This window comes from Eschscholzia californica, unplaced genomic scaffold (assembly GCF_041429995.1).
Source record: "Eschscholzia californica isolate CP2 unplaced genomic scaffold, dmEscCali1.0.p SCAF_4, whole genome shotgun sequence".
Taxonomy (NCBI): domain Eukaryota; kingdom Viridiplantae; phylum Streptophyta; class Magnoliopsida; order Ranunculales; family Papaveraceae; genus Eschscholzia; species Eschscholzia californica.
The window spans coordinates 10406611-10423632 of record NW_028238461.1 but is presented as its reverse complement, the minus strand read 5'-3'; the positions used below and the strand labels follow the sequence as shown (position 1 = coordinate 10423632).

Sequence of the window (17022 nt, the reverse complement as noted above, 5' to 3'; positions counted from 1 at the left end):
AAATCTATGCAAACTTGGCAAATAATTTTGTATCAGATGGTTCTGTTTTGGCCCCTTCAAACTAATCAAAATGGCCCCTTAAAGTTATTCTAATAGGAGTACTTGAATTTTTCGTATCCCTTTTCTACTCTTCTTTTCAAAGTTATTGCACTCGACACTCTTTTCCGATGACCCCATTGGAAGAGTTAGAGTTTCTTTTTGTTATCTATCTCTTCTATGGCCGACCCACCACCATAACATATACTTTCTCTTTTGTTTCTCTTTCCGCTTTTGTCCTCTCTTCTCTTTTCTGACCTCCTTCTCTCTAATCACGGTACCCTTCCTCCCAAATCCAAATGAATCTGAGATTTAGGGGGATTTCGGGGAAGGGGAGTAGGTTAGGGGACCAAACACGAATAAACCCTAACCCAGAGGACAGAACGTTAATTCGGAAAATGGAATTTCCCGCGAACATTTGGCGGGAAATCAGAAAACCCCCAAACTAGTCAAAACAAGTCATCGAACTCGATCTAATCACCGCCGCTTTAACCTTCAGACATCCATGGAAGCAGATTCAGACTCCGACGGATCTCACATCTCTGCAACTCCACCAAGAGAAGAACCAAAACCCTCACAATCATCTGCTTATCTCTCTCTTGCATCTTCTTATAAACCTAAATCAAAACCTAAAACAATTAGGGTTCCGATTCGTTCAAAACCCAAATCAACTGCGCAAACAAAATGTACCCCCAAATTAAAAACAAAAACCCAAACCCAAACCCAAACTCAATCTCAATCTCACGAGGAGATGCCCCGTTTAAGTACTTCATTTTCCTTACCAGATTTTGAGAATCTCCCTAGTTTACCAATTCCGGTACCGATTCGTGGGGTTTCTGATAGAAATCAAGAAGTTTCGTCAGTTCAAATTCTTCCTTCAAGTTTTTCACGTAAGTTTTCTTCATTTTCTAGTAATGGGCGATCATTTCCTGATCCAGAATCAGTCGAAAAAGATTCAGCTTTTTCTTCTGTATCAATTTCACAACCAGAAAGTAGTAAATCTGATCAAACTGAGGTTAAAGGAAACTGTTCTGATTTGGGTATTTTAGAGATTAGTGTTAAACCTGTTCATGGAAGAGATTCAATTAAGCCTTTGAAAAGACATCCTAATTCCATATCTGGTGGTGATTCACAACCATTACCAGTGAAAAGGCCGAAACCTACTAGTGAAGGAAATTTTGTTAGGTTGAATATTAATGGGTATGGAAGGAGTAAGTTTTTGAACAGGAGAGGGCAAAGGGGTAGCTCTTATTCGTCTCGGAATGGTAGAAGTCGATGGAGAAGTAATAGAAAATCGAAAGCGGAAAGCGAAGGTGTTTGTGAAGAAGATGTGTTGGTTTCGGAGACCTTAAAACATCAGGAAGAGCGAAAGAAGTCGGACTCCGTTTATAAGATGGTCCAAGAGGTTGCAAGTGGTGCTCGGGATGATCCATCGGATGAGAATTTGATGAAATTGCTAAAACTGAGTCATGGGTATGATTCTTTTCGCGAGGGGCAGTTGGAGGCTATAAAGAATGTAATTGCTGGGAAATCGACAATGCTAGTTTTGCCAACCGGTGCTGGTAAATCATTGTGTTATCAGTTACCTGCAATGATTTTACCGGGCTTAACTCTGGTTGTGAGTCCATTAGTAGCTTTAATGGTTGACCAATTAAGGCAGTTACCTCCTATGATTCAGGGTGGTCTTCTTGCTAGCAGTCAGGTAGATGTTAAAACCATTACTCTCTTTATCTCTCTATGTTGGAGGCATGGGTTAATCCGGTTTACTCTCTTGTGCAGGAATCTGAAGAAGCTTCTAATACAATCCGACTGCTTTTAGAAGGAAATATAAAGGTAATTATGTGCTTGTCTTTGGTTTGGTTCCCAGCTATGTTTTAATTTTTTGTCTGAACTACTATCAGAATCCCATGATGTATAAACTTAGGAGTACGAAAATAACCTACTTACCAATCTCTCTAAGTAAAACAGACACCCTTATACATAACACAAGGCTTTGTGTAAGTTGTATGGTAATTTTGGGATCATCTCACATTAGTTGTGGAAGAGACAGGGGGTGAGTTGACAGCCAACAACCCTTGGTTGGAGTGGTAAGAGGTATAATCTTCCACCTAGAGGTCAAGGGTTCGAGGCACACGCTGAACAATTCAAAAAAAAGGGGGTGAGTTGACAAGTGTGAGGGAAATCCTCACCTTTTCGAGCTTGCTTCTGGGTGAGAGAGGCAAAAGACCACCCTTCACTGGTACCGGAGCCCAGGATAAAACAGGTCTCGGGGCAATACTCTATTGAAGTTAAAAGCCAATATGTGAAGGGGAGATTATTGGGATAATCCCACATTGGTTGTGGAAGGGGCAGGGGGTCAGTTTATAGGTGCGAGGGAAAGCCTCGCCTCTTGAGCGAAGTATACTACCTTAACTTCCTGTTTTCAGCGTTCTCTTTTCATTTTGACATTTTACAGCGTAGATGGTTATGCATGGTTCATCTGTTCATCAAATGCTAAGCTAAATTGTTTATATTTATAGGTGCTTTATGTTTCTCCTGAGAGGTTCTTAAATGCAGAATTTCTGTCGCTATTTGGGCCTACCCTACCTGTGTCGCTTGTAGTGATTGACGAAGCTCATTGCCTCTCTGAATGGTGAGTGACTTGCTTCTTTTTCTTGTTTAATTGGAATTCACACCCACTTTCGCTGCCTGTGATCTACTTATATATATATATATATATATATATATATACATGCAAAATTTTCTATTTTAGCATAATCTACTGCAGGCAATCCTAATTTAAACTTACATCAGAATCTAATAATTAACAGGTCCCATAACTTTCGGCCTTCATATCTGAGGCTCCGAGCATCACTACTTCAAGCCAAGCTCAATGTCAACTGTATTCTTGCAATGACTGCAACTGCAACAACCAAAACATTGCAGGCAGTTATGTGTTCTTTAGATATTCCCACGACCAATCTCATACAAACATCTCAAATAAGAGAAAATTTCCAGTTATCTGTGACTCTGAGTGGTAACAGGCAAGTTCGTTCTTTCCTCCTTATTTTAGTTTGTACTAGTGCACTAACCAAATTTCTTTTTGTCATTATTATGTCACTTGTGAGCCTGATCACATGTATCAATGGCTTGTATTTGTAGGATGAAGGACTTGATGATGTTGATGAAATCTTCTCCTTTCATGGAAATTAAAAGCACAATTATCTATTGTAAATTTCAGGTATCACTACTTTCATTTTATGTTCTATCTGTAGGTTTACTAGTGCGATTGTTAACATTAGGGTACTTTTATACTCGTCCAAAGTGATTATTTCGTCCCTGAATTTGACTGTTTGCTAGCTAAGTTAGCGTTCAAATTATTAGTTTTTAATGCCAATGGTTTCCTATCGTTTTCTAAGAATTCCCGTTCTTATCCTCTTATGAACACTAATACCGCTGCCACCATAGGCCAATCCAGTGATGCCATTTCCACCATGGATTGTCTGATATTAAGAACGAATACTACTTACAAAGCATTTCCATTCTGCAGTCTGAAACTGATTTATTAAGCAAATACCTGCGTGATAACAACATATCTGCCAAGGTCAGTCTTTTGCTTTCCTACTCATGTGTTTTATAATATGTTTATACATTTTAACTTGCATGTGCAATATTATTCTGAAGTATAGTGGCATGATTCTTACTTGCTTTTGTAGAGCTACCACGGTGGTATCCCATCAAAAGATAGGAGTCGCACACAGGAGTTATTTTGTTCAAACAAGATAAGAGTTGTAAGATTTATTCCTTTTTAAATTTCATCTAAAATATTTGTATACTGTCCTTATCTTGTATGCACCATGCCTTATAATTTGCTACATCGTGTTGCAAATTTGCTGAATCCAATTGTCGCTTTCTAGAAGCATTAATTCTCTATTTCTGTTGTAGGTCGTTGCTACTGTGGCATTTGGTATGGGGCTCAATAAAAGTGACGTTGGAGCGGTATGGATAACATATGCTTATTATCTCTTATGTATTTCTCGATTTATGATAAAGAAATAAATAAGTATCCATCTGGTAGAACATAAGTACCACACAACCAAAGCAACTGTGTGCTGTTTGTAGATACCGGTGCTCATTGCTCCTAGCAGTATGATCTACATACAATTTAAACTATCCATTTATTCTTAAATTTATAGTAATAAGGGTGATGAACATCTGTTTATGACAATAAATTGACATTAACTTCACAAAAGACTAGCTTACCTCATTCCATATGTCCTTGATAGCCCGCCTTACTATTTCACAGTTCCCATCAATTTGCCTAGATGAAAGTTGTCTGTGCTTGTGTTCATGCGTTGGTTCTATTATCATTGTTAGCATGCATTGGTGCCAACTTGTTGTGTAGAAAAGCTAGTAGTTAATACTTCCAACTGTGGCTGCTATTTCAGGTTATCCATTATAGCCTGCCTGATAGCTTGGAGGAATACGTTCAGGTAGTTATAATTTTGTTGTCTACTCTTGATTGGAGGAGATTAAAAGAAGGTTTTGTTTCCTGTTGATGAACTTGAATTTAGGCGAAGAGAATAAATTCTTGTGCTATTGTTGTAGGAAATTGGACGTGCTGGACGAGATGGTAGATTATCCTACTGCCATTTATTCTTCGATGATACGATTTATTTCAAACTCCGCAGTCTTTCATACAGGTCCAACAATTTCACACATTAAACTTTCTGCTCTATTAGTTTTAGTTTATATAAATTGGCTAACAGTAACGCAAATTATCTATTGTCAGTGATGGTGTAGATGAATATGCAGTAAACAAATTCCTATCCCACGTTTTCAGCAATTCCCCGAGTGCGCCTGGAAAAATATACTCCTTAGCCAAAGAATCTGCTTCTCAGAAATTTGATATGAAAGAAGAGGTACTTTTGCATTCTCTATTAACTTTTATATGCTTTTCCTTTAAAATCAACATTATTATTCACTTTTTGCGCCAGCGAAGTATTGGTTAATAAAATTAGCATCATATTGGGTTATTTGTTGAAGCAAGTTGATATAGTGGGGTTCCCGATATGGTGACAGAAACTACTGCTTAGAAATTAATATGGGCTTTTTCCTGGTTGCCCACTTGGATACTAGCAGTATAATAAACTCAACAAGCTTTAAAGACTAACTAACGTCTAAGAAAGAGATGGCAGGATAATATAAACAATCCACGTTGCCGTCTTAAGTATCCATGTGATTTCTAAAGTAAAATGGTGGAGTCCAAAAACTTGTGGAGGCTTCTATTGATCTCTCTATATAAATTATAGTATTATACACAATTTTTTTTGAGTCTTCTATGGATCTATTGTATTGGTTATACATATAAACAATTTCTTATCAGTTTCAAACTGACGGCAGGTGTTGCTTACGGTTCTCACATACTTGGAGATAGGGGAAGTGCAGTACTTGCGCCTTCTTCCACAACTAAATGTCACTTGCACGTTATACTTTCACAAGGTGAGTAACTAAGTTTACAAATTTTTCTGGTTAAAATGAGTTTGTTTGCTTCTCTTTTCTCGATAGTGTGTAAGAATACAAACGCTGGGAGTGAAATTATGAAACAGAGTTGAGTTTGGGATTCCATTTCGGCTGAGTGCCCCGAGGGAGCCACTGTAGTTTTTCGGAAGAGACTTAAACAAGTTGAATAAATTTTATATTTTCTTATAGTGTAAGCTCCTCATTCTACTTCTCCCTCTCACAGTTTTCTCTTTTCTCTCTCCAAAATCCTTAACCACGGGAATAATAAAACACAAAAGGGCGGGCCAGACCCAAGCTGGCCAAACTCTGCTCGGGCTTGGCTTACTGCGTAGTTCAAGTTAATCAGCAGTAGGAACTAGTCGGTACAACCAATTTTCTATATTATACTGCAGACACATTTTGTTATGCTACCAACATCGTTGAGAAACTATGGGTATATCTTGATGATATAGTATAACAGACAACAGAGTGTGGCTGTGCCGCTGAATCTTTTTTATCTGTTAAGAATGGATGGAACTTAATAAACATCTCTTCTCATGTGGGACTTGATCGTACTTTGTGAAGGATTTACCTTTTCCTCGGTACTAATTATGCAAACTGCATCGGTACAGACATCCCCAGTATTGCTGGCTGGCAACGATAGTGTGGTTGCAGCAATTCTAAAAAAGTGAGTCTTCTATCTTTCGGAAATTAGGATCCACATTAAATCTCTTCTATATTATTTTAACAAATTGATACTGTCACTGAAACTTTCAGGCACGAAATGAAGCAAGGCGCTTATGTTTTTGACATACCCACTATCGCAAATGGCATTGGTGCCACACCTATTGACCTATCGAATCATTTGCAGAAGTTAAAGGTTTAATTTTGTAACTCCTAATCAGGAATAGTTAGAAGTTAATAACTTAAAGCTCGGTTGCAGTTGTTTTATGTTTCCATTGGATGCACCTTTAATCTTCATATGAAGCAAGCAACAACTCTTACTATGTAGTCAGCACATTCTTTTTCTCACATCAATGCGCTAAGAGTACTTTGTGATACTTCTTAAAGTTGAATTCTCGAACTCAAAGTCAATGGACTGCTATCACTAGGTTGAACCCTGTGAATCAAGTCATCAACTCATATCTAGGTCATGATTTGTGCTAGTGATTTGTTTGAATCTTTTAACCTTTTAGAGTATATTCACTTCTCAGGTTGCTATTCTCTTCCACAACTGTCTTAACTTCTTCATCTTCTTTGGGCACATACAGTTAAAGGGTGAAATCACTTACGAGTTGAAGGACCTAGCATTTTGTTATACAGTTCTGAAAACCCCCGGCGACTTCTGCTCTCTTGCAGCACATCTAACGAGATGGTTATCAGATGTGGAAATTTGTAAGGTAATTCATTTTAATGTTCTTGATGGGAAGGGCTACATTTTCTTGAGATTGTGAAGGAAAGAAAAATTATAAGCAGAAGTAACGCCAATGTTCTGATTCTGTCCAACTTTCCATGGTAAAATATTGATATTAAAACTGGAAAAAGTAACAACTATTTATAATGCTTAAGCTTTTAATAATTTAGTTTCTACTTTTGAAATAGGTAAAGAAATTAGATGCAATGTTTAATGCTGTAACTTACGCTGCAAAAATATGTGAGAAAGTGGATGGGTGCTCTGGTACGCAACATACAAATTGCTTGCAGCGTCGGATCAAGGACTACTTCAGCAGTGAAGATGACGACTCTCAGTGTCATTTCTCTAACAAGATGGGTCAAAGCAGGTTCATACGAATCTCCATTTTTTCCATGGCGATGTTTATATATGAGAAACCCTAGTTTTTAGAAGAGTTCAAGTTTCGTGATGGAGATCTCCGACTACTAATATAGTTCAATCTTAATATTCCATGCTGTAGGATCTCTTTACAAATGTGACCTCCGTGGCTAAATTCTTTACATTTTCCTTTAGTAGTTGGTGACGTGGTATAATATCTTTGTTTTTGTTGATGTTAATATTGACGTGTCTATCGTTTGCTTTTCAGCCCGTTTTTACGAGCAGATATAAAGGTAAGGTTTACGGTCTTGCTACATAATTAGAGCGACATGTCTATGGAGATGATTATTCTTATTTGTGCTCTTTGTTGGTGCAATAGGTGTTTTTGCAGAGCAATTCACATGCAAAGTTCACTCCTAGAGCAGTTGCAAGAATAATGCATGGGATCCCTAGTCCAGCTTATCCTACTGCAACTTGGTCCAAAACTCATTTCTGGTAACCTTTTCGAAATTTCTTATTTTTGTCAACTTAGTTTTAGTATGAGCTCATGCCTTCATATCCTAAAAATGACACACCTCTAGAGGCAGTCCTAACGTAGCTTAATATGCTTTGTTGTCATAACCTCTACCACAATCTATTGACCTTTAAGCACCGCCTGTGATAGTCCCACGTCGCTTGAGACCGTCTGGAGCCTGGGCTACAGGTGCTTGCTCGAGCTTAGTGAGTGTCAAGGCTTTCTCGGGGTCCTCGTGAAGCCTTCAGTAGGAACAAAACCCCGTTCCTTTTGGATTAGGGTTTGGGTGGCAAAAGTTAGGATAATATCAGTAAGTGCAAAAGCTTGGGGGTCGTTACACCACCCACCTGTCTAATTTGGTGCCTTCCGAATGACCATAAGAACCTTAATTTTAGGTCATTCGCATATCTGTATTTTTAATATACTATTATATTGCTTTTGTGGTTTTACCCATAATATAGAAAGTAATATCAAAATACATAGAATCAAGGCTTCTTACTCGCCCTGCCACACCCCACTTCATAATACTAATTCCAGACTTGCTTTTCGTGTATGAACCTTGCATATAGTTTATCTGTTTCTCTTGTTAATCGAACAACAAATGGTACACGAGTGGGTTCTATAGATTTCCTGCATATTTTTCTCTTGCTTTTACCCATGTTTATTTTCATAAAAATCTCGATTACTACGAGAATGTGAGAATCTGAACTTGTTCCTGAAACGTTCAAATTTTGGTTGACAGGGGACGATATTCGCAAATAGACTTCCCTGTTGTCATGGAAGCAGCAACTATGGAGCTCATGAATTTTGCAGGAAAGCATTTGTAGTAAATACATTCGTGTTACCCTCATTAGGAAAACCCGAAGAAAAAAGAAACATGAAATTGTTATCTAATTGTTTATAACTTGTAAAGCTCAATAAATGTGTACCAATATGAACTTGTACTCTTCAAATTTTCTTCATTCTCTTACATTTTACTTCAAGTGGTAGCGAGAATTAACATACAAAAGAGTTAATAAGGGAAAATTGCTAAAAATTCCCAAATGACTTATTTGGATTGAGTTTGATTCCATTTGTGTTAAAGGATGGATCCATTCCATTTGTGTTAAAGGATATTGATTCAAATATGTGACACTATTAGATTTAGACAGAGAGCAAAAATAAAATTCGTTAATAGGATTCTGCAGACTAGCCTTCAAGGCTGCTAGTGACTATTTGTTGACACTTAATGACCTCATGACTTCAAAATGTGTCATTAGAAGAGAGTATTTGACTTTTAGGAGGGATGGGGGGAATACTCCTAAATAATAGTACCCTAAAATAGTTTAGGGGTGGTGGTGGTTCAGGTATAGACAAAATGTTTCTTGAACATTTCAAGATATTTTAAGATATTTTGGGACATTTATGCATAGATACAATGTCTTTATAGACATTTTAAGACATTGCGTATATGATCTAATTCATATATAGAAGACGGCTGCTGATGTGTATATACATCTGACCACCCATTGTAGATAGAGTCTGGCATGGATAAGTCTGCTTATTCATCCTTATTCGAGGCCGAAACAAGTAGGCCTGGATTGCTTGTTTTCCCTCAAAATCAAAACCGAATGAAATTGAAGGATATGTTGTAAATATGAAGCGAACCTAAGACTAAAATACAATGTTTCATATTCATTCTCAGCTTTTTGGCAACGTGGCTTGGATGAAACTAGAAAGACTAAAATACAATGTTTCATACTCAAATAAACCCAGATTAGCCATTGAAACAAGTTAAGCATCAAGATTGAGACAAAAACAAACATTCTGGAAACAAATTCGAGTCAATTAGAACCTCGATTTGAATTTCATATCCGACTTTGAATAATAAAAAAGAAAAAGACACTACATTATTGATAGGCTACTTACAATCTTGAGTAATAACATAAAACTCTAGCTTGCGTTAGACAATAAACAGACCGGATTCTTGTTTACATGTAAATGGCAGACGAGTATACTTCCTTCCAGAGTTGGGTAAGACGGTTTCAACTATTCTCTGAAAACAAGTACTCCTACTACTATCATCAACAACTTCATTGCCGTTTCCATTTTCGCTCCAATCATTTCCGCTAGTTGTTCGATGGAGCAACATACGATCAAGATCTTTCAACTCTATACTCTTGAATAAGTTTTTTCGGCACTTTCGAGTAAGAACGTCATCAAGTCCTTGGATAAATAGTTTTACCTTCTCTGCAATTGATTCGACGAAGCAATGTTGTATAACAAGTTTTATATATTCTTCTCTATTAATGCTATACACGCCCATTGTGCTACCCCCAGGACACAACTCCATAATTTTCCTCGTCGAACCAGACCCTTCTTCTACTTCTTCAGTTTCCCAAACAAATGTCAATCCCAAACCATCTGCATCTATGAACTCAGTATCCATTTTGAGGATATCATTGCAGCTTTTATACATGTACGGATCAGCATCACGTATATCTTCCAAAGTGATCGTAGATCCGACTAACTGTAAGAAAAATAAACGATCAAATCCAATGCCTATTACCACGTCATGCATCATTGCTAAACCGATCAATCGACCACAAAACCGATAATATTCAAGTTGTTGAGCATCTACTTTTGTAGAGTGAATTCCTGGATTAGGAAACAGCCTCTCTTGGTTATGTTGATACGACACGAAGAGTGAATTTTTTGGAGCGAATATATGTTGACATGCCAAACGGAGCCACTCACCGAAGACACAAGGACCTGCAACAAGTTGCCCATTTTTGAACAGAGGTATGATTCCGTTCCTCAAGGAAATGGGATTTGCAAGCCCAACTTGCTCAAAAGAATCGACTACTAACTTAGATCTGTCAATGCTCACTGTTTGTATGTGACTACCATTCTGAACTTGGTCAGGGAATATCATCTTAATCAAATGTCTTCGAGATTCATTACTTACTAAACTCTTATGCCTAAGAAGCCATTGATGATCATCACCTTTCTTCGACCTCATAATAAGTTTGTTTATCGAATCTTGGTGAGAATACAAGCAAGAGGATAGGTTCTTTTCTGCAGGATGATAAAGTTTAGAGATAGCATCTAATTCCTTGAGAACTGAGAGATAATAAGACCACCCATGATTAAACTCACATTGTGTACATCTTGTGTACTCAATACCATCATCCATATAAGTGAGACCGAGATCGACGTTGTTCAACAAAGTATCAAAATCATCGTAAAACAGTGTAAGCTCTTTTACATAATACTGATAACAACCATTGCGCAGAACATCCCACGGAGAAGCCACCATAGGAAGAAAGTCAAGTGACAAACCTTTCGATCTCATATGTTCCTCTATGTTGGTACATATATGGAGCGTAAATAAAGAGAACTGGCTTATATCATTCTGAAAACGTGATTTTAACTCAAAAGGAACTCGGCAAAAGCACGACTCTCTTATCAACTTCATATTCACAACCAACTGTTTTCTAAGCTCATTCAGAAACGGGTGATTGTCACGAATTAAAGTCCGTGGCATTCTATTCAAGAGAAGTCGAGTGTTTGAAGAACCAATTGATTTAAGTAAAGAACCATATGTATGACGACATGAGTAGTACAACAAACGTTCAGAAGTAGTTGTTGTTTTGTCACGGAGAAGCGTGCAGAAACGTAAAACTATACTACCTAATCGATGTTGTTTATAGATTGGAAATGATTGAATGTTAGGATAAATAAATAGACGAATTGATTCTTCGGCTATCTCTTTATTATTTCGAACCGGAGACTGGTATAAATAGAATATATACTCTGGCATTCCATATGCTTCAAATAGGAGGAGGTGCTCTTTCTTTTTACGGACATTAGGGATCATACTTAAGTACTCCTTAACATATTCTAAAATGTATTTTCCTCTACTCGTTTCATTAATATCTTCATCATTACTTTGAATAAGCCGTGAAATAGATGCGACCAAATTTCGTAGAAGACGAACTGCTGGCTGATGACACTTCTTACTTACATAATCTTTTACTCGGCAATCAATAAATTCAATCTTCGGTATGAATTCAATGTCTTGTAGTTCTTCTTTATTCATAAGGCATTCTTCCATCTCCTTTGGTAAAGAAAAGAATAAAAAGGTGAATACTACACTAAACCAATAACTTAAATAGGGAAGACCTAATGATGGAAGTATATATGTTTATATAGGAAACCACATAACAAAAACACAACGAGAACAAGGATCCTGTTTTATTCTTACCTGAGATTTGCCCCTCTCTCTCTGTTTATGATTGTTTATGATAGTTAAAAAGGATAATTGTCCCTATTAAACAAGGAGACGGTTTTCTAGAAAATAGAAGTTCATATCATATAGTATCATAATCGGATCCGTAGATAAGCTTTAGAAAGTAAGTTTTCATTTAAGTCCCTGAAATATTCCCTAATTCATACGCGGCCCTGGAATCTATTTTAAAAAGGCCAGCGCTTTGGGGAAAGCTAAATAGTTTTCGGGGTGTGAAATTTTAAAGGGAATATACAAAATTTTGAAAAGTTTCCGGGGAAACATATTTTATGCTCTCTCTTCTCCCACTAGGTCGCCGGGCAGAAAATTTTCCGACCGGCTACCATGAAAAAAAAAAAATTTCACTCACTCTCTCTCTCTCTGGAAACTCCGGCGAAGGGGCGGAGTTCCGGTCTGTTCTTCAACAGGCCAGATCGGTCAATTTCAAGGATAGGTTTGATAGCTTCCGCTAACGTTTAGTACCAACAGTTTATGTATCAAGATTTTAAGTCTAAAACAACAGTGTTTCATTCTATAGATATTATGGTCTTGAAAACTGGATATTACATGAATTGCAACAAAAATTTTAATCTTATTTTGGTTAGCTCAATTTATTTGTGTTGAAGTGTGTTAGAAATTTTCTTCAACAAATTTCTCCCCAGTTGAGGAAAATATGACGATTATTTTTTTTTGTTTATGTAATATCCAATTTGTTGTCTTTTTCGCATAATTATTTAATTAAGAACTTTTTGTTTACGCATCAAGATTTCAAGTCTAAAACAACAATGTTTCATTCTATAGACGTTATGGTCTTGAAAATTGGATATTATATGAATTGCAACAAAAATTTTGATCTTAATTCTGTTTTGCTCAATTTATTTGTCTTGAAGTGTGTTGAAAATTTTCTTCAACAAATTTCTCCCTTGAGGCAAACACGACTATTAATTTTGTTTTGTTTATGTAATATCCTTTTTGTTGTGTACAACAATGTTTCATTATAGATGTTATGGTCTTGAAAATTGGATATGATATGAACTGCAACAAAAATTTTAATCTTAATTTTGCTTTATTTGTCTTGAAGTGTGTTAGAAATTTTCTTTAACAAATTTCTCTTGAGGGAAATACAACGATAAAACTAAAAACAATATGTTTTTACATATTTATGTTATTTTTTTTCACCAATTTCCCCCAATTAATGGATATGGCGAGAAAATGAGCAAACAATATGTTTTCATTGATGTCTTCTTTATTGGAAAAAGAAAATACTTCATAAAAATGGTAATTGTTTATGTGTTTTTGATGATGGAGAAGGAGTGAGGGGAGAGTCGAAGGGGAGAAACGTGGAGAGAACGAATCAAGAGTTCTTTTTTCTTGTTTTTGTTTAATTTGATCTATTTCATTTGAGTCTTTCAAACTTAAGTTTTAAATTTAAAATCCATAACACTTGTAAACTAAATCAACTAAAATATGGTGGTGTTTTTCCAAAACCAAACTTTGTTGTTCAGCGTCTTGGACTAGCCATAATCTCTTACAATTTACATCATATTTATTTTCTTTTCAAAATCTACAATGTCAACTTAGTCAAGAGAAATCTGCCGCGTCTGTAGGAAATGGCAGAAACCTAATAAATTAAAAGTTTACTAATGTCTACGTGTCCCCAACCATTAAGGTTTCCCCAACCATTTTTATGGTCCCCGTCCTCCAACAACACCAATAACAAGACTAGGCTCTCCCCTTAGCAAAAGCCAAATCTAGAGACCATGAGGTTAAGACGGTTAGTTGTAAGGAAACATCATTCCCTTTATTAATGAACCGCTTCAATCTTCTCTCTCTCTTCTGCAACTTTCTCTCTCTAGATCTGTGAAGAAAACATAAAAAAAAAAAAACAGAGTAATCTTGAGAAGAAATGGATGATGTAACTGAATTAGTAACATCAACCATCCAAAATACAGTCTCTTCTTCTTCTTCTTCTTCATCATCAACGACGTCATCTTCTTCTTTCTCTAATAATTATACATCAATTCTTACAAACTCTGCTCTTATTTCAGCTCTCGTAGCTTTCGCCTTAGCTCAATTCATCAAATTCTTCCTTGTCAGGTATCTCTCTCTCCATCTTAAACTCTTCACAATTAGATCTTAATTCACATGTATGTATATTAATTTGTTTTATTTTAATTTCTCTTGTACCTTCTTACTTCATTTCTAGATCAAAAACCGGCGGTGGTGTTTGTTATTAGTTTTTCCATTTTCTGAATCTGACTCGTCTGAATTGAAATTTTTGAGATTCTATTGGACCAAAACTCAACCCTAATCAGTTACTTAGACAACTCGGTAACCAAGAATATTATCTCTACTTTAGTTCTTTTCTGCTCATTGTAAATTAGTTTTGAGTTTACAAATCAGAGTTGTCATAACAAAAAGAATGTAATGTCTAGGTCTTTTTCATTCATTCCCAATTCATTTTTAGTTAGATTCCCACAAACTTAACATTCTGAAACTAATCCCCGTTCAGACCCCTAATCTGATTTTACTTGAGTGAGGTTTCAAATCTAACGTAAGGGAAAAAAAAACAAACACTACCTTGTTTTCACCAAGTCTAGAATCTTTTGGGTTTATAGAGAACAAACTTATTGCTCCTGATTCAATTTTATTACATTAAGAGTTATAAAAACTTGGATAGGTTTGCAGGTACAAGGAAAGAAGATGGGATGTTAAACAACTAATTGGATCAGGAGGGATGCCATCGTCTCATTCTGCAACAGTTACTGCGCTCGCTGTTGCTGTTGGATACGAAGACGGCTTTGGAGGAACTTCTTTTGCTACTGCGATGATATTTGCTTGTGTTGTATGTTTGTTTTCTCTCTTTCAGTTTGGTGTTTGTTGTTCTCTTTATTACTATGCATAAGGTTAAATTTCACGAGGATGTCTCATATGTAGATGTGATTTAATCAAACTTTTTTATATAGCATAGTCTTGATTCAGAGCTCACTCTGAGGCGGAACATGGGTATGTTAGCTGAGTTACCCTACTCATAGTTTTTCCCCCGGTCTGACTCAGTTGTGAGAAAAAGAAGCTAAACCAGGACGATTCCTGCCACCCATTCTTGTTTAGTTATTAAAACTTTTATTTTGTGATCCTAGTAATGTGAATTATATACAAGATGCGTCGATGTGATATGCATACAAGATGTGTCGATGTAATATGCATACAAGATTTCACCATATACAGACTAAAGTGGTGGCGAGATTCCGTTAAAAATATATAGGAGTGCCCGACAGGACAAAAAAAAAATATGTCCAATCTTACATTCTTTGTACTCAAAATGCTTATGCAGTTTCTAAATCCTTGGCTCAGAGTTTGGCACGACCCTTATAGAAACAAATTTTGCACTTACAGTTGAAGTATTGCTTGGCAGGTTATGCATGATGCGCTTGGTGTGAGATTACATGCTGGACGACAAGCAGAGGTTCAATTCCGATACACCAATGTTTTGATTATGTCGTAGTTTCTGGTTAAATTTGTTTTCTACTTACTTCATGTGTGCATTATAAGTGTTCTCTATCATAATGAAAACACTGTCAGAATAAAAGTGCTATATTTTCTATACAAAAGCACCACCCTGCAAGTGTATGCTACCCTAAGCAGGGTAACCGGCCATTGAATAGAATAGAAGTCTTAGGTTAGGTTTTTGTTTACGACATGTCCTTTTTCAGCGTAATATGGTTTAGTATTAAGGTCTGGACCGTCTCGGTCTCAATTTCTACGTGAAGAAGAGATCCTCGCATTCGTTAAGCTATGTTCTTTTGTTTCCCCCATGTTGCCATCTTTGCCTCCGTTCCTACTTAATGATCGGAAAAGGGTAACACTGATCAGCAAGTCCTTATCATTGATATCCTGCTCTAGATTCCCCGGTCCACATCCCAACTCCCTCTTTCGAAATCCATAAGAGTGAAGTTAGCATTTAAAACTTGGGTGCCTCCCAAAATCAAAATCTTTTACGACGCCTTCTCAAAAAGCCTCTTAGACACCTCGCTTTTTTATTTAGCAAGTCCGGGATGATTATGAGCGTGTAAAGTATAATAACCAGTATATCTAATTTTCGAATTTCTAAACCTTGGGCGAGATCATCTCGTTGAACTTGTAACTTATCTTTTAAAGGTGTTGTTGCAGGTTTTGAATCAAATTGTAATAGAACTTCCAGCTGAACATCCTCTCGCCGACACCATGCCACTGCGTGAACTCATTGGTCACACCCCTCCACAGGTTCGATGAGATACCCCTAACATTTCGTATGTTATTTTATTGAAAAATTGTTAGTAGTTCTTGGCTATTGAACACTATCATGGGTCTTCCTAGACTAGGTCTTTCCAAAAGTTAAAAATACACAACTTTGAATTGAGTCTTTCGCAATTTTCAAAATAGAAGTTCATTTGAGTCAGACATAAGATAAATTTGAATGAAACACTAACCGTATTGCGAACTTCGCAAATTTTGATACAGGTTCTTGCTGGCTTGATACTGGGATTAGTCACAGCAATTATCACTTGCTTCATCAAGACTGAAGTTATTCGAGCGTGATGGTTTTCGAAAATTTCATCTTGCACATTCTCAATTGATAGTGTCATTAGTTAATATACGGAGGAATATAGAAAAGTCATTTTGTAACCTAATACCCACTACTGATTTACTCTCTGAATGTAAAGCTATTTTTTCTTCTGTGATGTTCTGTTTGTAATCAACCTGTAATCCAAATACGTTTCGTCTACTTAATTTTTGTATTAAGCAAAATAAAAATGAGTGAATTTTTATTTTTATAGTTCAACAGATTTAAGGGAGTCTGAAACCAAGAGGTCTCTAATTTTTTACCCTGAAATCAGAAAGAAGTTCTTGATAGCTCTAGTCGAGGGTCGTTGGCTGACAATACGAGAGTGGTTAGTCCAAAACTGGTTTTTC

General features: G+C 36.6%; 3 protein-coding genes across 3 annotated transcripts; 2 read left to right on the top strand and 1 right to left on the bottom strand.

Annotated features, from left to right (window-relative positions):
• Positions 1-272: 272 nt before the first annotated feature.
• LOC147542555 (DEAD/DEAH box RNA helicase family protein) lies at positions 273-8755 on the top strand. Its single transcript, XM_086638474.1, has 19 exons — positions 273-1738; positions 1816-1869; positions 2556-2668; positions 2847-3059; positions 3178-3256; positions 3566-3619; positions 3732-3806; positions 3961-4014; positions 4464-4508; positions 4624-4718; positions 4808-4937; positions 5419-5517; positions 6150-6205; positions 6295-6397; positions 6789-6917; positions 7120-7298; positions 7557-7581; positions 7668-7783; positions 8545-8755. The coding sequence occupies exons 1-19, from the start codon at positions 542-544 to the stop codon at positions 8627-8629; spliced, it is 2901 nt and encodes a 966-aa protein (XP_086494600.1). The 5' UTR covers positions 273-541; the 3' UTR covers positions 8630-8755.
• Positions 8756-9540: 785 nt separating this feature from the next.
• LOC147542554 (E3 ubiquitin-protein ligase UPL5-like) lies at positions 9541-12128 on the bottom strand. The gene is made up of 2 exons (XM_086634927.1): positions 12049-12128; positions 9541-11901 (listed from the first exon to the last, which is right to left on the bottom strand). The coding sequence occupies exon 2, from the start codon at positions 11896-11898 to the stop codon at positions 9745-9747; it is 2154 nt and encodes a 717-aa protein (XP_086491053.1). The 5' UTR covers positions 11899-11901; positions 12049-12128; the 3' UTR covers positions 9541-9744.
• Positions 12129-13837: 1709 nt separating this feature from the next.
• LOC147542553 (uncharacterized) lies at positions 13838-16883 on the top strand. Its single transcript, XM_086632872.1, has 5 exons — positions 13838-14166; positions 14758-14914; positions 15485-15535; positions 16240-16332; positions 16570-16883. The coding sequence occupies exons 1-5, from the start codon at positions 13976-13978 to the stop codon at positions 16645-16647; spliced, it is 570 nt and encodes a 189-aa protein (XP_086488998.1). The 5' UTR covers positions 13838-13975; the 3' UTR covers positions 16648-16883.
• Positions 16884-17022: the final 139 nt, after the last annotated feature.

Excerpts from the sequence above, each read along its gene's own strand:
- LOC147542553 (XM_086632872.1), top strand. The coding sequence starts at position 13,976 with ATGGATGATGTAACTGAATTAGTAACATCAACCATCCAAAATACAGTC. Across the intron at positions 14,167-14,757 it reads ATCAAATTCTTCCTTGTCAG|GTACAAGGAAAGAAGATGGG; the intron begins GTATCTCTCTCT and ends ATAGGTTTGCAG. Across the intron at positions 16,333-16,569 it reads TTGGTCACACCCCTCCACAG|GTTCTTGCTGGCTTGATACT; the intron begins GTTCGATGAGAT and ends ATTTTGATACAG.
- LOC147542554 (XM_086634927.1), bottom strand. The coding sequence starts at position 11,898 with ATGGAAGAATGCCTTATGAATAAAGAAGAACTACAAGACATTGAATTC.
- LOC147542555 (XM_086638474.1), top strand. The coding sequence starts at position 542 with ATGGAAGCAGATTCAGACTCCGACGGATCTCACATCTCTGCAACTCCA. Across the intron at positions 4,938-5,418 it reads AATTTGATATGAAAGAAGAG|GTGTTGCTTACGGTTCTCAC; the intron begins GTACTTTTGCAT and ends AACTGACGGCAG. Across the intron at positions 6,398-6,788 it reads ATCATTTGCAGAAGTTAAAG|TTAAAGGGTGAAATCACTTA; the intron begins GTTTAATTTTGT and ends GGGCACATACAG.